The sequence below is a fragment of the Candida tropicalis genome, assembly GCF_000006335.3.
Source record: "Candida tropicalis MYA-3404 genomic scaffold supercont3.5, whole genome shotgun sequence".
Classification (NCBI taxonomy): domain Eukaryota; kingdom Fungi; phylum Ascomycota; class Pichiomycetes; order Serinales; family Debaryomycetaceae; genus Candida; species Candida tropicalis.
In genome coordinates, this window is record NW_003020057.1 from 600,802 (window position 1) to 626,589 (window position 25,788).

Genomic DNA, 25,788 nt, shown 5'->3' on the forward strand with positions numbered 1-25,788 from the left:
AGAAGCCATTCTTTTTAATTATCAATTGATATATGAAATCAAAAAACAGGGAAACTGTTTATATATATATGAGTTTTTATATGTTATAGCTAATTAAAGAAAAATGTGATTTGTAATGTTTGTTTATCTGAAATATTAAACTTGAATATTTCTTTACTTTAGGTTTTTTGGTAGAAAGTCATTTAAACCGATGACATGTATTATTACGTTGATGTGCTTTTCACATTATGTCATACTTTATCATTGAGAGCAAAATTGTGATGAACCGATTACATAATTCATGATAATCATAGATATTAAACAGCTATGAAAAATCCACAAGTCACGCCTGTACTATCATCGATAAAACATCTACATTTGATAAATTAGCAAAACAATAAACAAGAATACATTCATTATTACTATTAAAAATCTACTCTGTAAACAAACTGTAAACATCATGAAAAGTAAACAACAGAAATTAATACCAGGATATTATAACCAATTATCATTTTCCATTGATTTTTTTAGCTACTTCTGGATATCTCATTAATCTGTAATTTTTTTGAATATATTCATGAACCATATTACTATCATAAATATAAGCAGTTTCCAAACTCATCCATGCTGTTGTATTTTTGTTCATTACTACCAAGAATTCTAATCCTACTGATGTTATAATGTCGTCTACAATTCTTGGTGGGACTTGGTTTTTACTACTCATATTTTAAACGATTGTTTGGTTTGTATAGTAATGAAAAAATTGCAGAAATGGATTTGACCGAGTTTATATATATATATATATATATATATATACTTGAAATATCTGGGGATTTATTGTTTTTTGTTATATATCATACTTTTAATTTGGGGTATATTAAATCATTGAAACTAAAGTATTAAGTTCTTTAATTTATTGACAAGTTTATTTAAAAAGTTTTATTCAATCCAGACATCTAAGACATATAATATCACCTTAATAAGTTTAATTAAGTCTGATATGCATTTCAATAATCAATGACATCATCATGAATAGAACTGAAAGTCATATATATCAATACGAAGTAAAAAAATAGATAGTAGTATTTCAGTTTCCACTCACTGTGATATAACCCAAAAAAATGAAAAATTTGAAAAATATCTACTATAATTTAATGGATTATACTAGACAGATCTCCTAGTCAGAAACAAGCTCTTTATAGTATTCACAATATATAAAATTCTTCGTCATTACTATCGTCTCAAAGTATTTACTCTCTAAACAATTTGTACACAATTATATCACATATAATTATACTTAGTTACTTCTAGTGAGAGCGTCTATTATGAATATTGGGTGCTATATTTCTTAATACATTAGGGTTTTGCCTGAAATATTGACTAGCAGCAGCAGAATCAAATCTATTTGCCATTTGTATAGTTACCCATAATGGATCAGAATTAGCTGTTGTCATTAATAACATTAATCCTTCTTCTGTAAATTTATGACTGATTACTCTTATTTGAAAATGACGTTTTGCAGACATGGTTTTTGCAATTATTGTTGACTTCAAAAATTATCTTGAAGATTTAGAAATGATCAAGCTTATAAATATTGGCAAATACAAAATAAAATGTAAATTAAAACTTTTGGTCCTTTGTTATAGCTCATATTATTGAATATAGTTTAACTAAACTGTGGATTTTGTCTTCAATCAATACAGAACTTTTCATTGAGTATTTGAAGTTAGTTATGAGAAGTAACATTACTTTAATCTTGTCTTCTTATGTCATATATATTAATTGTAACTTTAGTATTGTATGAATGGCTTGAGGTTATTTGATATCTAATATCATTAAAAGTAAACCTTTTCAAAGTAAGTTAATTCTCTTCAGGACCGATTACGTAATCAGACAGTTCTTGTCGGAGGTACATTTTCACCAAAAGCTTAATCTCGTGACAAAATAGGCACATAACGATGCCAGCTGAAAGTAAATATACCAGTATAAGACCCTATAAGAATAATTTGTCATCATTCAAAAAAAATCCAATCTACTATGAGCTGCTAACATCATATAGTTGAGTTGTAATCTATCATTGTAATTATCCTTCCGTTGGTGCTTAAAGTTCTAGTCAATCAGAGACATTGAAATAAAGTATTTTACAGTTTCTAACGGACATTCATCGATATAAACTTAAAAAGTAGAACGTACTGTGAAATCTTTAAAATCTACTCCAATTTATTTTATATCAATGGTAATAGTCCAAAGAGCATATCAGTTTGTTCTGGTAAATTCAACGGGAATTGGAAATGGCATTAGTGTCACTATCTACCACATATTTTGTTTTTGCAACTAGTGTAATTACATATATATTTGCAGTAGATATTATTGACAACTAAATTTAAAGCATACTTATCTTTTACGACTTTTCTTATCTTCCTTCTCATCATATACATTATTATATAAAAACCAATCCACCATAGTTTGATCCATTTTAGCAACGTCATCCATCGGTATCCATCTTTCAACGAAATCACTCATCAATACTAAAAGCATCGGACCTGCTTTTGTCACTTTATATGTTGAGATTCTAATTGGATGTCTCTTTTTCGACAGCATATATTCTATGATGTTATACTAATATCATTAATTATCAGAAACATTGAAACGGAATTATCATGTTTTATATGGATTTTATTATCATTCGTCGTAATACTTGTTATTCTTCATGTTATGGATGTGAGGTACAGCAATTATTAAAGTAAAGTTAGATATATGACGATGAAGCTACTACTTTGTGGAATGTTTTGCTCACGAGAAGTTGTTTCGTCGTGATGATACCATCTATAGTAATTAGTTCATATTCAATGGTATATATAATAACTAAACTACCGTTAAATCATCGTCTTTCCAAGGTGGTTTCCGTTTAATGTCTGTGATGTTTAACAAAGATCATAAAAAGGAAAACATCACTATTATTAAAAGGTATAAACTCTTTAATTAACTAAATCAATTGTCATTTACATGTTCACGACTTATCTATTAACCACTCGTTTAGTTTTTTTTTTAACTCTTAGGTCTATGTTTCATGTGGTATTCATGTACACCTGGATTTTTCTTCAAAAATTCATTTACCAAAGATGCATCCATACTGGCTATAACATCTAATGAGAACCAAGATTCAACTAAATTATTCATTAATACCAAAACAAATATTCCAGAACTGGTTTTAGTATATGTTGTTATTTTAAGTGGGAAAGTATCCTCCAATGGCATATTGCTTGGCTGAATCAATTAATCTAATGAACGTTCAAAAGTAAAAATATGAATAAAATCTTTCATGATATATATATATATAAAACTTATGAATATTGATATTGGTGTTGTGATTGATATTCTTTCTTTCACTCATAAAACTAAAGTTAAAAGCTGCATGACGATAAAGTTACTTTTCAGTCAAAACTTTCCATTCACTATAAATACTCATATGATGTATTACTCAGGTTACTTTATATACCCTCTATGATAGTTGTCACACTAATAGTCTGCTTATTGATATGTCACTTAGCTATAATTAAGCAATATTTCCTCCTTAATCTCAATTATAACCATATAAAAGTATAAAGAATTCAATTCGTAAAACTTACAATGCCAGATTGGGTATAATTAAACAATCTACATATAATGGTTAAACACTAGTAACAACACTTAAAATTATTTCATTAATTATATAAACCTACTCACTCAATATAATATTAGGGGCACACATCACACTACAAAGTCCATTACCAGACCATCGATTATCACTTTTTGTTACTTTGCTTACTTTTATTCTTCTTATAATGCTCGTCCGCAACAGGGTTTCGCCATAAAAATTCTTGAACCAATCCGGAGTCAATAGTAGCTAATTCACTCAAATCGAACTTAGATTCATTAAAGTTACTCATTAATACTGCAACTTCAACACCTTTATCGGTAAGTTTATATTCTCTTATTCTCAATGGAATGGGATATTTTGGTGGCATGTCAAATGATTTATTGATTGATATACTGAAAAAGAAAAATAAACTACTAGAAAAACAAGGATCTATCGTGGTCAATATATATATATAATACCCCCGTGTGTGTTGTTATAGATCATTAAATTGATGTGCGTTATAACATTCATTAAAGTTATAAGCTCTATGACGACGAAGTTACTTTTTTAAACAAAGTTTTATTCCACAAATTGCAGTTTAGTTCCACAACTTATTATTAGTTTCAGTATTATAAATACTATATAAGATAGTTATCATTATCAATAAAATAACTGTTATCGATAATAAGTTGAAAAATCAACTGAAGTATATAAACTTTGAAATAATATAATTCGTAAAATTTACATTATCAAAAGTGAACATTAAACAGTCAATGCATAAGGGATACCATGTTGATACTAGCCTACTAGTTATACGAATATACTTGCTTCAAAGAAGAATTCACTTTAGAACCATCAATCATCATTTTCTTTTAGTATGGTGAATACCTAGTTTTCTTATGATATTCAATAAGATCAGGGTAATCTCTTGAAAACTCCGCCACTAATTTTGAATCTATAGCTTCCAAAGTCTCTAGTAATAACCACCATTCTCTCGAGTCTTTCATTAATACTCGAACATATATACCTCCACTAGTCTTTGAATAGGATGTTATTTTCACAGGAATACAATTATTTAATGACATGAAATGTTTTGCTGATTGATATACTCAGAAAGACCTGAAAAATCTAGAAAACTAGCTTGTATTATATACGAAAAAACAGTACCATTATTGTTATATATCATACTAAGTGTGGGATTAATAACAGTTATTAAAGTTATAATCACCATGACGATAAAATAATTACCTGGTGGAAAGTTCTATTCCCATATCTATTTGTACTATCGTAGGTATACTTCCTATCAAAATTGTCACATCAATTAATCACCAATGCATAAAACTCAGGTTTTATGTATTACTACTGAGCTTAGAATAATTACACTTCATGATTCACAATCACCTTAGGTTGTTAAAAGTCGTATAACAATTGTTGGTAAACCACGTGACTGATGATCACGCTATGCAGCAATGAAATTTTTCTTCATTTCCTCTTCATCTAACTACGAAAAAAAAAAAAAAAACAATCAACAAAACTGCTCTTCGAATTTTTTTTTTTTTTCCTTTTCCTGATTTTTCAAATTCATTTCCATTTCATTCAACTTACAAACTAATCAGTGGTTTCAACAAATTATCTATATTGGAAAAAAGATTGTTTGAAAATGTCTCAACAAAACAGTTTAGAAACAATTCCAACAATATTGGAACAATCTTTACATCCCCAATTCTCAAATCAAGCTGATAAAACTTTAAAATCAATTGAGAATGAACCGGGTTTCAGTATAAACTTATTACATGTGATTGCATCAACTAATTTACAGCAATCTGTTAGATTGGCTGGAGCATTATATTTTAAAAACTTAATTAAACGAAAATGGTTAAGTGCAGATGGAGTCAACTATTTATTACCATTAGATGATGTAAACAAAATCAAATCAGAAATTTTAGATATTATGATTCAATTACCAAATCAATTACAAGTTCAAATTGGTGAAGCTATTACTTTAATTGCTGAGCTGGATTTCCCTCATAATTGGCCAAATTTAATTGATAATTTAGTTACTAAATTATCTTTAACTGATTTTGTAAACAATAAAGCTATTTTATTGGTTTCACATCTGATTTTTAAAAAATGGCGTCCATTATTTCGTTCTGATGAATTGTTTTTGGAAATTAAATTAGTATTGGAGAAATTTGTTGAACCATTTTTGAAATTATTTACTGAATTGGATGGTTTAATCGAGAAATCTGGCGAGAATGAAGCCCAATTAACCATCTATTTTGAGAATTTATTATTATTAATGCAAATTTATTATGATTTTAATTGTCAAGATATTCCTGAATTTTTTGAAGATCATATGAATGAATTAATGAGTATTGTTCATAAATATTTAGTTTATGAAAACCCATTGTTGAAAAAATCCGATGAAGATGAAGAAATCAATGTTTTAATTAAAGTTAAAACTTCCATTGTTGAATTATTAAGTCTTTATGTAACAAGATATGCCGATATTTTCCAACCTTTAATTCAAACATTTATCACATCAGTTTGGGAATTGGTTAACAATTATGTTACTAAACAACCTAAATATGATTTATTAGTGGTCAAATCATTGCAATTTTTAACTTCGGTTATCAAGATTCCAGAATATCAATCCCTTTTCCAACAAGAAAATTCCATTAATGAAATTATAGAAAAAATCATATTGCCAAATATTTATTTCCGAGAAAATGATGAAGAAACATTTGAAGATGAACCAATTGTTTATGTTCGTTCTGATTTGGAAGGGTCTGATTTTGACTCAAGAAGAAAAAGTGCCACTGATTTCTTGCGTGAATTGAAGGAATTAAATAGTGAATTACTTACCAATGTGGTTATGAAATATGTGAATCAATTTTTAAGTCTTTCAGGAAATGATTGGAGAAATAAAGATACGGCAATTTATTTGTTTAGTTCATTAGCCACCAAAGGTAGTGTAACTAATATTGGTGTTACCAGCACTAATGTATTGGTTGATGTTGTCAAGTTCTTTTCTGACAATATTGCTAGTGATTTAGATTCAACTGCCAGTGTCAATCCAATATTACAAGTTGATGCTATTAAGTATATCTACATTTTCAGAAACCAATTAACTAAGGAACAATTATTGATGACTATACCAAGATTGATTAGTCATCTTAATGTTAAATCAAACCCAGTGGTTTACACTTATTCAGCAATCACCATAGAGAAATTATTATCCATGACCAACTTTAACCAAGATCATGCTCCAGTTTTCAATAAACATGATATTCAACCATTTATCACTGAATTAATTACCAATTTGTTCAACCTTATATTAATGAACAACTCATCTCCAGAGAAGTTAGCTGAAAATGAATTCTTAATGAAAGGTATCATGAGAGTTTTGAACACTAGTGAAGATATATTACAAGATAGATTACCAATTATTGAACAATTGTTATCCATTTTGAAAATTACTGCTAAAAATCCATCAAATCCTAAATTTTCCCATTATATTTTTGAAAGTTTGGGTTTGTTAATCAAATTCGGTATTAATGATAATAATGCTGACCAATATATACAATCCATCATTCCTGCATTATTGGACATTTTAAGTGAAGATGTTCAAGAATTTGTACCATATACATTCCAAATTTTGGCATTTTTGTTAGAAAGTTATCCAAAACAACAAGGATTACCAGAAACGTACAAGAATTTGATTCAACCATTGTTATCACCATCAGTATGGCAATTTAGAGGTAATATTCCTGGTATAACTAGATTATTGATTGCTATTTTGGAACATGATCCAAGTACATTTGTAAGTGGAGGTGTACAAACATTGACTCCATTGTTGGGTGTTTTCCAAAATTTGTTGGCTAGTAAAGTTAATGATGGATATGGGTTTGATTTAGTACAATCCATTATGTTGAATATTCCAATGCAATCTTTGCAACCATTTTTGTCCAATATTGCCAGATTGATGTTGACAAGATTACAAAAATCAAGAACTGAAAAATATGTCAAGAGATTTATTGTATTTTTAAGTATTTTGGCTAGTGTTTCCTTAAGTTCCGATATCAAAACTGTTAATCAGAATATCTTGAATGGTGATTTTGTTATTAATTTCTTGGAATCTGTTCAACAAGGTCTTTTCCAACAAATCTTGACATCGTTCATCTTACCTACATCGTCAACTTTGGCTAATTTACAAGATAAAAAGATTGTCAATGTTGGTATTTCTCAGTTGTTGGTTTCTTCATTATACACTGCTCAAGTGCCTACAATTGAAGTGTTGGCAAAGAACTTGAAATCATATGAAGGTATATCTAAAAGCATAGGTGGAACTACTGCCGTCGGTGGTGGTAATGGTATTGCTCCAATTATTTCAAATCAACCATTGAATGAATTAGATATAGAATTAAATGCATTTGGATCACATTTTTCAAGAATTGTATCAATAACTAATTCAGCATTTGATCCATTAAGTAATATCAAGAATAATGATTTTGAATCTATTAAATCAGTAATTTTAACCAACATTAAAAAGGTGGATATGAATTATTTACATCAATTGAGTCCTGAAACTCAGGAAATATTGAAGAATTTGGGTTTTTAAAAAGTATATAGAATACATATGTGAAGTCATGTTATAATACACACACAAGGTTTTTGTTTGTCTTTATATATATTAATTTAGTAAATAACAACACATAACGTAATCTAACAAGTGAAATAACCTATTGATACATATAGATATCACAATCACTCTAGGTTATATAACAATTTTTTAAAAACATAAACTAGTATTAAATCCAAATTTCCATTTTTCTTTTTCTTTTTTTTTTTTTTAATTGCAACTTTTCAGTAATTAGTTAAAACAAAAGATATTCAATATCTATTCTCTAATATATACAACACGTCTCATCATACTTTCCATTTTATTATTTTTATCATTATTATTAATAATGTCAATTATACAGCATCCACTGTCAAATTTGGTTCAGTTTTCAATTTAACTTCAGAATTCTCCTTTCCTTCTTCATTCATTCCATTACTAATTATTTTCTCCAATTCTTTGGTGGTAGTCGGGGTATTATTCTTACTACTATCCTCATTAGTATTATTGACTTCATCTTTTTTATCCTTCTCTGGTTCTACTTTATGTTGATCATTTGAATCATTCTCAATTTTAATGCCACTTTCAGCTTGTTGTTGTTCTTTTTTAGATTTTTCCAATTCTGCTATTTCTGCAGCAGTTAAAAATCTACCCCCTTGACCTCTTGGTCTTCTCATTGCATGTTTATGTCTACTTTCATGTAAATAAGGTTTTCTAGTTCTTGCAATTTTTAAATTTTCTTCTAATTTAGCTCTTGCTATTCTTCTTTTTAAAATTCGATGATATTGTTTTGCATTAACATAAAATGGTTGTTCTGTCCCTGTATTATCCTCCTCTTCTTCTATTTGTTGTTGCTGCTGTTGTTGTTGTTCATATCCTTCGTGTTGTTGAAATTCTTGATCAACTTCATAAGTATACGTAGATGTAGGTGAGTCTTGATAATATTGATTATTATTGTTATGAACTGTGGTTGGAGTATTGGTGGCTGATGTGTTGGATACAGATTCTTCATAATAAGAAGCTGATGTTGGATTTTCTAGTGATGTCATGACTATTTCTATAGTATATTAATTCAAATGATTGCAAAAATTAACCCAAGTTATTTATTGTCCCTTTCAATACGATTTATTGATTTCTAGTCTCTTGTTTGTTGTTTCCAAAAGTTCTTTTTGGCTAAGAATAGGTATCAGATATATAATGATTGAATATGTTTATATAACTATCCAAATATTCAAGGTATACCTCTGTTTGACAAAAAATGAATGTGAAAATGAAAAATGAAAAAAAAAAAGAAGAAGGTAACTCTGTATGTTTTCCTTTTCTCCTTATTCCCTTAATTTTTTTTTTCTTTATTTCCTTAGCAGAAGAAATTTTTTGTTGAATTTTTTTTTTTTATTGCGAAATCGGAGTTTGACTTCTTCTGCACGACTGCGGGTCTGGCTGTCTCGCACGTGCTAGACAACCACGTGGTTATAATGTGATCAGAAGCACACTATACTAAAAGAAACACTATCATTACTTTTATTAAAACTTATCTATAAAGAAAATACCCAAAACTCAATTCATAATAATTAGACACTTGTTATTTTCTTATCTCTAGCAATACTCTCTTATTTTTCTCTATTCATTATATTCTTCGTAGCATCAGGATACTCTAAACTTGGATTAAGATTAATAAACGAATCTAGATTTGGTACTGTAGGAGCCACACTCGATGATGCTACCAGGGAATACTCTTGAACAGAAGATGTTATCACAGGTATAGAAGCACTGGAATTATTTTCAATTTCAACACAGTCCTCTTGCATGGCAATTCTTTTCAAATAATAATTTGATTTCTTATGAGAACTGTTAACAGAAGTACCTCTTGACATGGATATTGCACCATGGTTCTGTTCATCTGATGAATATTGTGAACTATCTGGTTCAACCAATACCTCTCTGATGTTTGAGATTGAAACAACACCAGGAGTAATTTGTGTGTATGGTGTAATCACGTTCATTGGATTGGAACTACTGGTAGATAGTGGCAAGTTGTCTCCTTGAAAAGTAGTTATATGCATAGTGGCTATCAGATTGATATCGTTATTTGTTTGAAATTCATCATTAACAATAGGCTTTGCTATGCTCTCATTAGTTATAGTACCAACACTATTGACTCTTTTCTTTCTCACCTTAGTTACTTTTGACTGATGATTGATGGGTAGAATATTATTCGACTGCTTGGTTTTCTGTTTCGATGATAGATTGGTATTGGTTGCCAATGATGGCCATTCACATTCCAATTTCAATCTCACACAGGTATTACATTTTGGTTTTGTTTCATCACACTTTTTCTTTCTTCTTCGACAAGTCAAACAACCAGTCTTTGATCTTATTTTCTTTGTAGTGTTATTCATCAGTAATCAAATACTCTTGTTACCTCCAGTGTACCAGTATTGAAAATTTTTCCTTTTTTAGATTGCAATTAGTCAAATTGAAATTGTTGGAATTTTTTTTTTTTCAGTTTTTTTTTTTTGTGTTTGGGTGAAAGAATTAGGTTAGTCATTCCCAATTGGGCAATATCTCGTAAGCGCGCATAGGGGAATACACACGAGATAAAACAATAAGAGAGCAAAAAAAAAGGAGAAAACTAACCTTGGACCAATAAGAATGCTTGGAATTCTTACATTTAGTTAATCTTATCTTGTTACAAACCTTCGAGAGATTGTCATTATTTGCGCTTTAGGAGAAGATTTGCATATATCATCGTGGCTCATTTAGTTGTTTCAATTTCGTTAAAAATCTCAACTAAAAAATCACATCTTCTTAAAATTTCTTGCCCCATAATTACATAATTATTTCAAGTGTGCTCAAAAAAAAGGTAATACTCATGAACAACTTATCCCACCCATCTTTTATTGATTATACTGAGTATTTTAATATTTTTTAGTAACATTTAGTATATATATCACGTGACCAATTGTCGTGTCCCTGAGTCCAGGGTAAAAAAGGTCGTGTTGAAATTTTTTTTTTCTTTTTCGGTGTAAAGACGACGTGGTGTTCAATAACATTGACTGTATTGACATACTAATTAACTTGATCAATTAGAAGCAACCATGAATGATACGAGTCGTCGAAGTTCACAAGTATCATTTAATGATGCAGAATTAGACTCATTCACCAATGTCGATGATATTTTCAAAAAACTAAACATATCTCAAATACAACAATTGACAAAGAAATATAAATCAGTTATTGATTCGACTAAAAATGATTTACATAATCTTGTTGGTAGTAAATATCGTGATTTGATCAAAATTGCTGAAGATATAGATGATATTTACCAAACAAGTAACGACATTGATTCAAGGATTCAACAATTATCCTATAAACCAACGAAATTTGGGTCAATTTATCTGGATAACTATGGAAAATTTGATTCTTATTGCAGAAAGCAAAATACTTTAACTACTAAAAAGGAAACAAGAGCAATTGTTGTTAGAAATGTTATAAATAAGAAATTAAATAAATTGGATCAAAAAATTAGACTGGGAAGTTCACCATTAGTTCATACTTCAAATTTTATCTACTACTCAAAAGTTTACTACACTATTGAAACGTTGTTTAAGGATATAATTGAAAAAGACGAAAGTATACGTCTGTATTTTTTCCAATTAAAGAGCAATCTTAATGATTATTTAGAATTGGAATTGTCAAGATACAATTTGCCAGAATCAATTGTTCATGCCAATGATAAATTTAGACCAAGCCAACGTTTGAATACAAATGATCTTGTTATGAATAATTCTCAGATATTGTTACAAGATGATTTTGATATTGATTATGAAGTCGATGATGATGAATTAGATGATGGAAATGATGACGATAAAGAAGCAAACAATGCATTTGAAGTTGACGAAATTGTGAATTCTAAGCTCGAGTCATATGATAAAAATACCCTGGTTATATGTAATTATTTGATCAGTTATACTATCTTAAATGGAGGAAAAGCCCCGGTTGCATCAAAATTTATTGAATTGAGAATGGCGTATATCGATAGTTTGTTGAATGATCTTCCAACCAAATCTCCATTAGACCAAGTCAATTTCTATCAGATATTTAAATTCTTAGAGCATACATGCAATTATGTGGATAGCTATTTTGAAAAGACCTCTAGTGATTATCATAGAATTTTAACTCACGTTACTAAACCATGGAATGCAACTACATTGATTGGCCATAAAGTCTGGATCGAAGATGAATTGATCCAATTTGCAGCTGATTCCACAACTACTTTCGATCGTGCAACCAAATTCACAGAACTCATTAAATTAGTGTTTGATTTCACTATCAAAAGCTTACCTCAAGATAATATCAAGTTTGAGAATTTAACATTGACTGTGTTTGTTTTCCATAACTTCCTTGTTAGTTTAAAAAGATTGCAAGATTCAGTAGAACTTTCTGGATTAGATTCCAAGTTTATTGCAGTGATGTCCAAGACCAATTTGTTAAATGACTTGTTAGTTAAAGTAGGTTCGTTCATAAATTCATCTTACGTGAAACACGCAACTAGGTTGACTTTAGGGAATGAAAAAAGTATAGCACAACTAATGGAACAAACATTGCAATCAGATTTAAATCAAATTTCGTCTTATCAGTTATTTACTCCTGATTTGGTCAATTTGATGGATGTCAACACTGAAAGGTATATTCAAATCTTGTCGGGTGAAAATCCTGTTCAAGATGGTAGCAATGCTCTTGTTGAATTAACTGGATGGTTTAAAGAGTATGAAAAGTATAATAGAATCGTTAAGATTGAAACTGAAGATTCAAGAGGTAGCAAATTAGATGCATTCAAATGTGTTTCTCATTTGCATACTTATCTTCAAAATGTTTCATGGGGAGATTTCAAAGTAGAAGAATTTGACAATGAATTTAGAAAATTATCAACTACAATGAATGATTTATTCTGGGATCAAATATCTAAATTCCTTGAATTTATTTCCAAAGTATCTGAATCTGTTACGACTACCGATAAGATTGTTTATATAATTGGTATAACCAATCAATTGAAAGAAAAGATCTCCACCATGGAATCCACAGACACTTTTAAATCAACAAATGAATCCATTGATAACTTAAGCATTCAATTATTCAAGAGATTAATTAATGATATTCCAAATGAAGAGATACTCAAACTATTGGAAAACTCAATAATTGAAAGTATTGAACTTGAAGGTAATGATATTCCAACTCGACCAAATTTAAAACTAACAGCAATGATTTATAAATTAGCTAATGAATATTTAAAAGTTTCTGAAATTTCAAACAATTTGGATATTTTCCTGAATTCCAAAATTAGTCGTTGTTTTGTTGATACTAAGAATAATTGGTTTAAGGATGAATTGATTGGGAAGAAGTTTATCATGAACTTGGAGACGACTCTTGATGCAAAGAAGGAGAAGAATCATGATTTAGAAAGTGGCAAGGTAGATGATTCTAATGAAGAGGAAGTCAAGGATGTACCCGAGCAAGAAGCAGAGAAAGATTCCAAAGAAAATTCAGAAGAAGACTCCAAAGTCGAGTCTGAAGAACCAAAAGAGGATGTTAATGGATCAGAATCTGAATTGAAAGACGAAGAGAAGAACGATGAACAAGAATCACAACCAGATGATGATATTAAACCAAAAGGTGACAATTCTGAGGTCATCAATGGATCTAGTACTATTTCCAAAACTCAAGCCCTTGCGATCTTGGCTAATTACACATTCCTTCTACATTTCTTCACGTCAAAAGTTGAATTGGAAGACACCAATACTATTATTGAATTGATAAAACAACATTATAATGGTGACATTGAGAAATCTACATTAACCATTGTTGTTGATGGGGTTGCTTCATTTTATAGATCACATAAAAACATCTATTTACCATTACTGGTATTAGAATAAATAGTCTATATAAAACACACACTTTCATTCATTAATACAAATAAATTTTAGATCCTTCTTTGGTTAATTCCTTTAATGCTTCAAAAGTTTCTTTAATATCCCAGATATTTTGTTTCTTAGTATCTAGATAAGAATTATCAACAATGACAATTTTGATTTCATCTTTAGATAATTCAGCATCTTGACTATTTAATACTTTAACCAATCTACCAGGGGTACAACACAACACTCTAGATCTAGTACTTTTAACCAATTTCAAATCAACATGCAATTTATTCTTATTGATTAATTTAATAGATGATCCTGATAAATCTTTAGTTGCTCTATGAATATCACATGCTCTAATTGCAGACATTGAAACAACAGCAATGAATTTTCTTTCTTCTTCTGGTTTATCATCATCTTGTTTTGAAACCTCTTCTTCGTTATTCTTTTTCTTTTTATCCTTTTTATTCTTCTTCTTATCCTTCTTATTCATCCCTTTAGGTAACATATTTTTAAATTTCAAATTAATATATTTAGATAAATTATCTAAATTTCTAGTTTCTTTAAAATCTGAAGTAGATCTTATCTCATTTTTATTAAAATATAATTCAGTTAATTCTAAAGCTGATAAATTTGGATTTTTCCTACGAATTTTATTATTAATATATTCTGCAATAACTTCTGTATTATCTTCATTTGATAAATTCTTTTTAGATTCAATATCTAATTCCATCTTCATTCTTTTCTTATCTTTAAATGAATTAACAGTAGTTGAATTCTTACGTTTACGTGAACTCATCTTTTCCTCCTCTTCATCTTCTTTTTCATCATTTGAATTATCATTGGCTTCAGTTACTGGGAAAGTGGATTCTTCAGTATCAGAAAATGCAACATCATATTCTAATCCATCATCTAGATCATCGGCTATTGGTTGTGCTGGGGCCATCTTTAGTTGTATTGTACTTTATGAGATGAGAGATGAGGTTTGAAATAAATTTTAGAATTTTTTTTTTTTTTTTTATTTTTCAGTTCATACATTGGATATTAATCTTACAGTGATAGCAATGGTACATCCAGTAAAAGTATTCTCTAATAATATGATAATAAACATTGCCTCTAAAAACCATATAGCTGATATATATTATTCGAGCCCTAGTCAGTCTGTCTTGATATAGAATAATTTTATTTACAAGTCACGTGACTAGATCACGTTCAGATTATCACCGATATGAAAGAAAAAAAAATTGCCAATCTATGAGATGACAAAATTTTTCATTACTAATGCCATCATAGGATCCAGTAACAACCATGCTATCCAGAAGAATAAACCATAGATACCTACGAAAGGTAACTTATCAACAAACACGTTCAATCATATTGAATGCAGATTTGCAGAAAAAGCTAGATGAATCTGAATTTCATCCCGTTATTGTAGTTGGAGGAGGACATGCTGGTTGTGAAGCTGCCACTGGATCAGCTAGATCACAAACTCCAACTACTTTAATTACTCCATATATAAATAAAATTGGAACAGCTTCATGTAATCCATCAATGGGTGGAGTTGGAAAAGGGACTTTATTAAGAGAAGTTGATGCGTTAGATGGGGTTAGTGCAAGAATTACTGATAAAGCAGGTATTCATTTTAGAATTTTGAATGCTTCTAGAGGTGCAGCTGTTCATGGACCTAGAGCTCAAATCGATAGAAAAATATACCTTGAGGAAATGCAAAAGGAAATTTTGAATTATCCAAATTTGAAAGTACTTGAAGCACAAGTTGAAGACATCATTATTGAACCAAAATTAAACAATGAAGGGGATTATGCTGGAAGAACATTTGGTATTGTCAAAGGTGTTATTTTACTGGATGGCAGAGTACTTAAAAGTGAAAAAGTCGTTGTAACTACAGGTACTTTTCTTGGAGGTGAAATTCATATTGGATTAAAAGCATATCCTTCAGGTAGAATTGGAGAGGAAGCCACTTTTGGATTATCCAAAACTTTGCGTGATGCTGGGTTTAGATTAGGAAGATTAAAAACAGGAACCCCACCAAGATTATCAGCAAAGACCATTAATTTTAAAGGATTAATTGAACAACCCTCCGATTTCCCACCACAACCAATGTCATATATGAATGATAAAGTCGCACTAGAAGATCAATTAGTTAAATGTTACCAAACTAAAACCAACCCAGAATTTCATAAAATTATTGCTGATAATTTAGATAAGTCCATTCATATCAGAGAAACTGTTAAAGGTCCAAGATATTGTCCAAGTATTGAATCAAAAGTTATTAAATTTCCTCACAAAGATTTCCATTATGTTTGGTTAGAACCAGAAGGATTAGATACTGATTTGATTTATCCAAATGGTATTTCATGTACCATGCCAGAAGAAATTCAAGAAAAGTTAGTTAGATTAATGCCTGGTTGTGAAAATGTCACCATGACTCAGCCTGGTTATGGTGTGGAATATGATTTCATCGATCCGCGTGAATTGAAAATGACTTTAGAAACTAAATTAGTTGACGGGTTATTCCTTGCAGGTCAAATTAATGGTACAACAGGTTATGAAGAAGCCGCAGCTCAAGGTTGTGTAGCTGGTATTAATGCTGGTTTATCTTACATGAAGAAACCCGCTTTAGATTTAAGGCGTCCTGATGGTTTAATGGCCATCATGATTGACGATTTGATTACCAAAGGGGTTGAAGAGCCTTATAGAATGTTTACTTCTCGTTCTGAATTTCGATTCTCGATTCGTTCAGATAATGCAGATTTTAGATTAACTGAAAGAGGTTACCAATTAGGAGTTGTTGGAGAAGACAGATATAAACATTACAAAGAAGAAAGCAATCAATTCGAGGATATTAAAAATACTTTAAGTGAATTGAAACTAATTGGAAGATACTGGGCACCAGCTTTAGAAGGCGTGACTTATGATGCAAGAGATGATGTCAAAGTCTCGGGTTGGAAATTACTAGCATACCCAGGAATGCTGATCAACTGTTTATTACCACACATGTCTAAATTTATGAACAAAGTCCCTAATTCATTTGATAATATTTCAGAAAGATTAAGAAACAAAATCGATGTTGAAAGTGATTATGAACCTTTTAGAACTAGAGAAAGAAGAAACATTGAAAAATTCGAAGATTATGATAAATTCATCTTGCCTCAAAATTTCAACTATACAAATACTGGTAACTTGAAAATCTCACACGAAGTTTGTTCCATTTTAAATGTAATTCAACCTTCAACTTTAGGTCAAGCAATGAAACTTAGAGGTGTTACACCCACTGCCATTATGGAATTACGAAAAATAGCTAAATTGGGAACTTCTTCAAATAAAGAAATTGCAACATCTTAATGTCACGCAAACTTGTAAATAGTATACATATATATATATATATATAAACATTCGAATTATTTATTCAACGAAACAGAGTCATACAAATCGTTATCCAATGCAATTAAATCCTCAAGCGGTAAAAATCTTTGTGCCAACACTGAGATCTGATCTATTTCTTGATCTGAAGTGTCCGATTTACCAGTAAATTTAGTTCGTTGTAAATATAGCAACACATCATTCATATCGACTGTATTTGAACCTCTGTGATGTGCATAACTCTTTAAATCATCCATTAGATTATCAAGAAATTCATTTGATTTGTCTTGAATAGACAGTATGATATCTTTGGAAAAGGCTTTAGGTTTTCTGGTTTTCTTTTTTGGTGGCATGTCACTTTCAAAAAAATTTTGTGCTTGAATAGATTTAACAATATATGATACATCACGAAAATTCACATCTAAACCCGAAGGAACGGATGTCATCTTGCGTTTTTTAGGAAGCATGCGTTCTGATGATAGGAATTCTGGTTTTTCATCTTGTTGGGAGGTATTTACGTTGATAATTTCATTAAAGATAGATTCATTAACATCATCATCCCCTTCGTCGTCAAGAACAAACTCTTCTTGTATTATTTCATCATTTTCTTGTTCTACGTCATCACGGACAAACAAATCAGCAGAACTATCTGAATCTGCTGGCAATATTTGCTCATTTGAGGATACTAAATGTGAAGGTGTGGAAACATCTGGTGTTTGCCTTGAATCATCATTTACCGCAGCAATTTCTTCAGGTGTGATGTTGCTATCTTCCATATTGTGGACGCTATTGATTTTCGATTCACTTGTTGAATCATCCTCGTTAACAGGAGCGATGACTTCTGCTTCTTCTTGAAACTGTTCTGATATTTCATCATCAACAATATGTTCAGATTCAAGTTCCGGAACTTCCCAATTGGCTCTATCATCCAAGACTTCATTCTTTGTTTCAAATTCATCATCTGCAAACTGCCCTTCTTGTATAGTATTCTCAATACTAGGTTCTAAAGTCAGCAGTATTTTGTTACTATACCCTAGAGTGTTTTCCTTTTCAGGTTTTGTCCATGCTGGGAACAACTGATTGTCAATTTGTGAATCACTTTGAATTGTGAACTGATCAATTGGTCTGTCACTGGCAGTTGGGTCTGTTTGATGTATTTTCTCTTCTTTAACGGTTACAACTTCTTCTTTAATTTGTTGTTCCTCCTCTTTGATGCTCGCATCTTTTTCTTTAACCTCCACATAATTATGCTTAACTTCTATTTCTTGTTTTATTGGCACATTTCCGTCTTCATCAAAACTCCCCAAGAATGAACTCTGTTTTTGCTTTGACAACAATATCTTTTGCAAAAATGATAACGGTCTTGGTTTCACTATAGGTATTTCAATAGGTGAAGATACATCACTATTCTCCGGTGTGTGCTCCGTTTCTTCTTCTATTGACATGTCACCCTCATTTTCACTAGCTTCTCTTTGAGGTGACGCTAGTAATTGTTCATAATCATCCGGTATCTGAAGTGAATCATTAAAATTCTCGGCTGTATTTTGCTCAGATGGAGCATTCTCCAATTGGATATCCTCTATAGTGTCTTCTTCTATATTCTCCACAACATTAAATTCAGGAGTGCTGGTGTCCTTATCTATGAATGGATTAGTTAATTCTTGTTTCTTGATTTTAATCATTTCCTCAGATTGAATCAGTGCTTTACAGAAAAATCTTAAGTAATCCAAAGTAATAGGACCTTGATAATCAGATTTATACAATTTTTCTCCTTCATTGGTCACAATAATCGATGATCTTCTTCTACTACTTCTACCTGATTGCATTGGAGTTAATGATGTTCTCGATCTTGGAGTTAACGATCCTGATCGTATACTTGGTGTCAAAGATTTAGCTCTCCTTGGAGTGAGTGAGGTACGATTAGTTGGTGTAGATGGTTTGGTTCTACTTCTGCCCCTTTCACCTTGCAATGGTATGACATTTGTATCTTGTTGAAATAATTCCCGTGGGGGTAGATGAATATTGAAAATGGGTGTTCTTCGAAGTGCTGAATTCGGTAATGAATGTGAGTGTTCAGGGGATGTAACAGATGACAATGATGATGATGTTGTTGCTGTTTTTCTTTTTGGTGTCACTGGCTGAGACAAACTTCTATTCTTGTTGTGTTCTAGTAGTCCATCCATCCTTATCTTGTATGATATTGTTTGTTTTGGTTTGCGATTGATCAGTAGCATTTGTTTTTATTTTTTTTTTTTTTTTTGTCTCGATAGATGATTTTTGACCTTCACACACGCAACCATGTAACAGAATTTCAATGGTTCCAAAGGAATAGAGACTATCAACCAATTGCATTGATATTTCAGATGGCATTCTATTCAGTTGAGCCTCAAGTAATATTTAATCAACGATAGTGTTACCATATATAACTTTTATGTACTTTGTCTCAATTGTTCAGCAAACAAAAAAAAAAAAAATGCATATATTTAATATTCAACAAAAATACAACACCTTCGGTGCTATATAGAACACATCAATCATCAATCATCGGAATTTTACTTTTAGTTAAAAGAAATCTTCAAGAATAATGAAATCCGATCAATATTCGATGTCAGTAAGTGGTAAAACTTGTTTTATTAAGTGGATAATTAGTTGATCCTCAGAAAAAACGCTACCAGATGACTGAACACAGATTATTTGTAGTATATTTTTCTTCTAATATTATATCAAATCAAACAATAGTTAGCTGCATAGATGTGGAGACTTCATACTCTTAATGTCTCTGTTTTCTTGGTGAAATAAGTATTGTCGGTAACTATAAAAAGTAAAATATGTGAAACAAATTGTAAAGCTTGGAATTTGTATTTGAGGTTATTACATACATTCTAGCAGAACAACAGGTGGAGCATAGTCCACTTCATTATTTAATTCTTGGTGTATAATATTGATTAATATGTGTATCTCTATGAGAAATTCCAAACCAGATTAGAGGTAATACTAAGTTAGTTATCACTATTGTTCTAATAAAATCTTTGATTTAGAATTTCAAGCCATATCCATGAAATTTTAGTAACTATCAAAGGTGGTCAAATTCCATTCCTTGGTCAAGTAAAACATTTACTATTTTTGGTCAATTTGTCAAAATTCATAAAATCATTAATTATGTGTTTGAGATCAGGTTGACCAATAACTCTATTGTTGATAAAATTGCAACAATTAGCCAAATAAGTTTTTTTTCCTTTAGGTTATTGTTCACCAATTTTCATTAAATGGTACTTTTGGACAAATTTCTTAATTTGGTCAAATCTTTAGGTTTTTAATTTTATAGTGTTTGGCCAAATTTCGATAAATGTCACTTTCTACCAAATCATCGTATTTGGCCAAATTCATGTGTAATTGTGGTTTTACCGTTTTGTCTTGGGATTACATCCCTGAAACTACCATTACCTGAAAGATATGGTAAATTAACGTCACTCAAAATCAATTTCAATGTATTTGTTAGTGACATAGCATCAACTGTAGCCAAAACTTACTTTGGCGAAATCAAATCACATATTTTTTATCGGGAATTATGATTTGTATAAATTTATCAATAATTGTGTTATCTAGCTCTCTGAAAATTATATCTTCATTATATTCATATGTTCACCATTACATTTATGTACTTACATATTAATAATTCACAGTTTTGGTGTATGTAGTGTTTTCAAATGTGTACACAGTGATCTCAAGTGGCTTATTTCCGTAAATTTTATTTTGATTCAGACACGAAAATTGACTTGAATCTTATTTCACCATACAAAATGTAACAACTGTTATAATTTGACAAGTTAGATTAAATTGAAGAGAATAATGATGAGACTCACTATAAATATGAATCTTGTATAATAAGTGATTGGAAATACCAATATTTCCCACTTAAAATTATGATCAGATTAAACTTTTATATTGAGTGAATCGGGTTAGTAGATTTGGTATGCAGAGAGCATAGTTCATATTTTTGTAATGATACAGAAAAAATGAAAGCATTTTAGACACTCTTGAACAATTTCTTTTTGACATATTTTATCTAATCCATTTGAATACAATGGGAATCAATCAAGATAATCAGTTTGACGCAATTATGAATAAGGAAAGACACATAACAGTAGATTATAGTCATGAATTTGATGGCGGTAACTTATAAATCTACATTCCGAAAATAAATATATATATATTCAAATATTCCATCCTTGAAACCATATTTTTGAATGTCACTTTTTGTTGTACATCTATATGTTCCAGTAGTTGTGCCCTATATCTGTGTGTCACAATTATCCATACATTAAACCATTGATTTACATGTTCCTGATTTGGTGCGCATCTGTATGTAGATATTTTCCCTCCATTTATCCGTATATAGAAATGTTCCGTCCATATATCCATAGACATAAATGTCCATTCCATAGATCCATAGATTTGAATGTTCCAAATTTGAGGAACATTTGAATGTTCTAGAAAAAAGTGGCATTTATATTTCTGTTTTCTATGGTCGTCACAGCGCGACATGCAAATGTTCCACGATTTCCAACATTTGTCACTGTTAGTACGATTTTTGCACTTTTGAAAATGGTATACAATTCCCAGTAATAGATTATCTTATATATGTTCATTCTGGGTCATTTGGACAAATATTGGAGGAGTTATCTATTAATCTTACTCTTGGAATTTCAAACAATCTTTTTTTTATCGGGAATAATAATTTTTCTAAAAAACTCACTAAACATGAGGTTGGCCCCGTTGAAAATGGTTTGATTGTAATATCCATACAAATAAATACATATTTACATGCATTGGAGCTAGTGATCCCTATTGTTGGTGTGTCTGGTATTCCCAATGGGGTTCATTAGGGTCTTGATTGATTTATTCCCATGAAATTCAAATCGGTTCACGCACGAAAAAATCGCCAAAAATTACTTGAATCTCTTTTCCCCATACAAAAAGTGACGAATAGTACTTTTCAGTTATTTTGGTTGAAAACATGATTCATTATAGGTATTATGTACTCAACTCAAATATATAATAAACAGATAACATAATATATGGCTCTGGCAAGTACTAATAGTGGTATCAATGGAACAGAAGCCAAATTATAGACTATATATTTCATTCCTTTCGATATTTGAATTCTTTTTTTTTTCTTCAGATTCTTTCGTACGAACCATGGACCTAAATTCAAGAAGTTTCCCCACTTGCATGTCGAGAATAGGCTGAACATAACTAATAGCCAATTTAAATATGCAAATATTTGTAATGCTGATTCATTTCAAACCATCGACTACTAATACTTCATTCAAAAGGTAAATTTTTTCTTTCAAATCTACTTACAGTGCACCTCCTTTGGAAAATGAAGTACATACTGGATTTTTATACCGATACAGTATAGTTTCGTTAATTGCCGCTGATGTATATTTGTTACTATTTCATATGTAATGATAGTCTATAAGAGCATTCATAGTATTCCACTATATTGTTTATCGATATAATTGTTTTTGCCACTTTTCATGTTTTCAAATAACAAAAATATGATGGAAACTGTTACTAGCAAATTGTTGTTGCGAAATTTTGGAAGAACGGGTGAATTAATAAAGTTGCAGAAAACTTTTAAAAATAACCGAAATTGAGAAATCGTGGTATTCTTTTAAGATTGTTGAAAACTTCATTATGTTGCAGAAAAATGGCAACATCATAAGGTTGCCCAAAAGTTGCCAAAAGGTGATAAATAAGAAACTTCAGTAATTTTTAGAGAATTTCCAAAAATGCGACCACAGGAAATTATTTCCCTTATTTTGCAAACAAAAGAGATTTCATAAAGTTGCATATGTTTCGCTAGATCTATCGGTTCTAGCTTGATTCTTATCGCTTAAACAACATGATGTTATTTATATCACTGTTTAATACTACCACACTCAATCCTGAACTGATTGGCTAACAATTGGTGTAGTTATTTATCGATCTTACTCTTGGAATTTCAAAGTATCTTTTTATTATCGGGAATTATAATTTTTCCAAATAAGTCACTAATTGCAATATCCAGACCGCTCAAATTATATTCATTGGAATATTAATGTAGATTTAATCACATATATACTATTATCATATTCTATTTCCAGTTTTTAGACCATCTAGTATTCCCAAAGGGGTTCATCATGATCTCAAGTGGTTTATTCCCGTGATTTTAATTTTGGTTCACACACGAAAAAATACCAAAAATTGACATGAATCTCTTTTCCCCATACAAAATTCAACGCATGGTATATTTTCAGTTGTACTATAGTGATATCATCAATTTATTGTCACTTAAATCTATTGTGGAAGTCATCAAAGGTGAATACATTCGTCTAGTATTGTTTGAATATTCTCAAAAATACTAATTGTGCTAAACTTGTACATCTGTATCATTATAGCATTTTTATAATTTATTTCGAATTTTTTTGAATTTTGCAATTTTTTCGCGGTAATTGTCGACTAAAATTATAAAAGTATCGACTAGTTTACGTCGAGAGATAAATTTTCAAGGAACATCCCTTGAGATTTTCACCATTGAGACCCCATTTCTGCAAATCACTAGATAAGAAGAGAAAAACTCCATCAATTGCTATTATAACTACATAAAACTATTACTAATGCTGTTCAGGATTAATCACATACAGAATCCAATCGTACTTGTTATTGTAGTATGTTCGTTACTATTAATTCTATCTAAACCATACATTTTTAGTATGCACAATTTTTGCGCACTAGTATCAAAAATATTTACCGCCTTACTATGAACTTTTCTTTGCAAATAGTGCAAATAATTTTGACTCATTGATCTGAAAATTATACTCACACTAGAGTGCGAGATAAAACTGCAACGACTGTATTGAATGATCTGCTAGAGAGAAATTATTATTGAGGATGGTACACTACCTATATCAGTCGTGTAAAAGTGCACAAATACTATTTGATGTTATTTTTCAGCAGCATTCTCTCTCTCTCTTTCCAATCATTATTGGATTATAGCAATTTTGATTGCTTTAATTCACCAGTAACTTCTCTTCAATATCCCAATGCTTGAAAACAAACCATCAGCTTCACTTGGTGGTGATAGTCTACTTACAGCTTTAATATCAGCTACTACTGCATCTGCATTTGCAGCAACTGTTACATATCCATTTGATTTCATCAAGACTCAACAGCAATTAAATAATGAAAAAGTTTTAAAGAAATGGGATATTCCAGGGAATTATCCTACTTCTATAGCACAAATGTATAAAGGTGCAAGTGCATTAGTCTTAGGATCTGTTGTTAAAAATGCAACTAGAGTGATTGCATACAATTGGCTGACACGTTTTATGTCAATTGATACTAAAAATAATTCAAATAAAACAACAGCTCCAAGAATTGTAGTAGCTGGAGTTATGAGTGGATTTATTGAAACTTTATGGATAATTCCTTTTGAAAATGTTAAAATCACCATGATTCAAAATCAAACATTAGCTAATGAATTGAATAGATGTACAGCTTTAGGATATGATATAACTGGAAGAATAACCCATGGCTCTCATGGTCATCATAAACCAACAAAACCAATTTATTTAAGACAATATGTTTCTCCTCATGCTTATCTTTCAGAAGAAGTGATTAATCAATATTTAACACAGAAAGTAAAATTTGGTGGAGTGCTGGCTAGAAATAAACCATTTGAAGCATTGAAAGTTCAATATAATAAACATCCGTCATTGACATTATTTGGAACTGTAAAAGAAATGTATGAATTAAAGGGGATTAGAGCATTTACTGCAGGTACTTTTATTACATTTGTTAGACAAATTGGTGTTTCTTGGGTTTGGTTAGCTACTTATAATGCAACTCGTCAATTAATTAATCCAAATTCTGCACTGAATGATTGGTTTGGTGGTAAACATACAATGATTCAACTGGTTGGTTTACATTTCTTATCTTCTATGGCGGTTATTATGGTTACTCAACCTTTGGATGTTATAAAAACTCATTTACAACTGAAAAATGGTAAACAACTTTATCATGATTCATTAAATACTGCTTATAGATTGTTCTTACGACAGGGACCTTGGTCTTTATTTAAAGGTGCATTACCTAGATTTTTGAAAGTATTGGTCAGTGGTAGTGTCACTGCAACTGTATATGAATATGTCGAGAGATTGGTTACAGTAGCCGGTAGTCAACAAATATTCAGAGAATCATAGATTCGTCATCTTGTATGTATGTAA

General features: G+C 30.4%; 9 protein-coding genes across 9 annotated transcripts; 4 read left to right on the forward strand and 5 right to left on the reverse strand. All coding sequences in view use genetic code 12, as the record gives it.

Annotated features, from left to right (window-relative positions):
- Positions 1-5,258: 5,258 nt before the first annotated feature.
- On the forward strand, positions 5,259-8,219 carry CTRG_03973 (importin-alpha export receptor; the record flags this gene model as incomplete). Its single annotated transcript, XM_002549630.1, has 1 exon — positions 5,259-8,219. One exon carries the CDS (start codon positions 5,259-5,261, stop codon positions 8,217-8,219), a length of 2,961 nt encoding a protein of 986 aa, XP_002549676.1.
- Positions 8,220-8,575: 356 nt separating this feature from the next.
- Positions 8,576-9,268, reverse strand: HAP2 (Hap2p; the record flags this gene model as incomplete). Its single annotated transcript, XM_002549631.1, has 1 exon — positions 8,576-9,268. One exon carries the CDS (start codon positions 9,266-9,268, stop codon positions 8,576-8,578), a length of 693 nt encoding a protein of 230 aa, XP_002549677.1.
- Positions 9,269-9,829: 561 nt separating this feature from the next.
- Positions 9,830-10,618, reverse strand: ZCF4 (Zcf4p; the record flags this gene model as incomplete). Its single annotated transcript, XM_002549632.1, has 1 exon — positions 9,830-10,618. The coding sequence occupies one exon, from the start codon at positions 10,616-10,618 to the stop codon at positions 9,830-9,832; it is 789 nt and encodes a 262-aa protein (XP_002549678.1).
- A 699-nt stretch (positions 10,619-11,317) lies between these two features.
- CTRG_03976 (uncharacterized protein) lies at positions 11,318-14,152 on the forward strand (the record flags this gene model as incomplete). Its single annotated transcript, XM_002549633.1, has 1 exon — positions 11,318-14,152. One exon carries the CDS (start codon positions 11,318-11,320, stop codon positions 14,150-14,152), a length of 2,835 nt encoding a protein of 944 aa, XP_002549679.1.
- Positions 14,153-14,183: 31 nt separating this feature from the next.
- Positions 14,184-15,083, reverse strand: CTRG_03977 (uncharacterized protein; the record flags this gene model as incomplete). Its single annotated transcript, XM_002549634.1, has 1 exon — positions 14,184-15,083. The coding sequence occupies one exon, from the start codon at positions 15,081-15,083 to the stop codon at positions 14,184-14,186; it is 900 nt and encodes a 299-aa protein (XP_002549680.1).
- Positions 15,084-15,445: 362 nt separating this feature from the next.
- Positions 15,446-17,500, forward strand: MTO1 (tRNA modification protein; the record flags this gene model as incomplete). Its single annotated transcript, XM_002549635.1, has 1 exon — positions 15,446-17,500. One exon carries the CDS (start codon positions 15,446-15,448, stop codon positions 17,498-17,500), a length of 2,055 nt encoding a protein of 684 aa, XP_002549681.1.
- A 56-nt stretch (positions 17,501-17,556) lies between these two features.
- On the reverse strand, positions 17,557-19,752 carry CTRG_03979 (uncharacterized protein; the record flags this gene model as incomplete). Its single annotated transcript, XM_002549636.1, has 1 exon — positions 17,557-19,752. The coding sequence occupies one exon, from the start codon at positions 19,750-19,752 to the stop codon at positions 17,557-17,559; it is 2,196 nt and encodes a 731-aa protein (XP_002549682.1).
- Positions 19,753-21,703: 1,951 nt separating this feature from the next.
- On the reverse strand, positions 21,704-22,063 carry CTRG_03980 (uncharacterized protein; the record flags this gene model as incomplete). Its single annotated transcript, XM_002549637.1, has 1 exon — positions 21,704-22,063. One exon carries the CDS (start codon positions 22,061-22,063, stop codon positions 21,704-21,706), a length of 360 nt encoding a protein of 119 aa, XP_002549683.1.
- A 2,543-nt stretch (positions 22,064-24,606) lies between these two features.
- On the forward strand, positions 24,607-25,764 carry CTRG_03981 (uncharacterized protein; the record flags this gene model as incomplete). Its single annotated transcript, XM_002549638.1, has 1 exon — positions 24,607-25,764. One exon carries the CDS (start codon positions 24,607-24,609, stop codon positions 25,762-25,764), a length of 1,158 nt encoding a protein of 385 aa, XP_002549684.1.
- Positions 25,765-25,788: the final 24 nt, after the last annotated feature.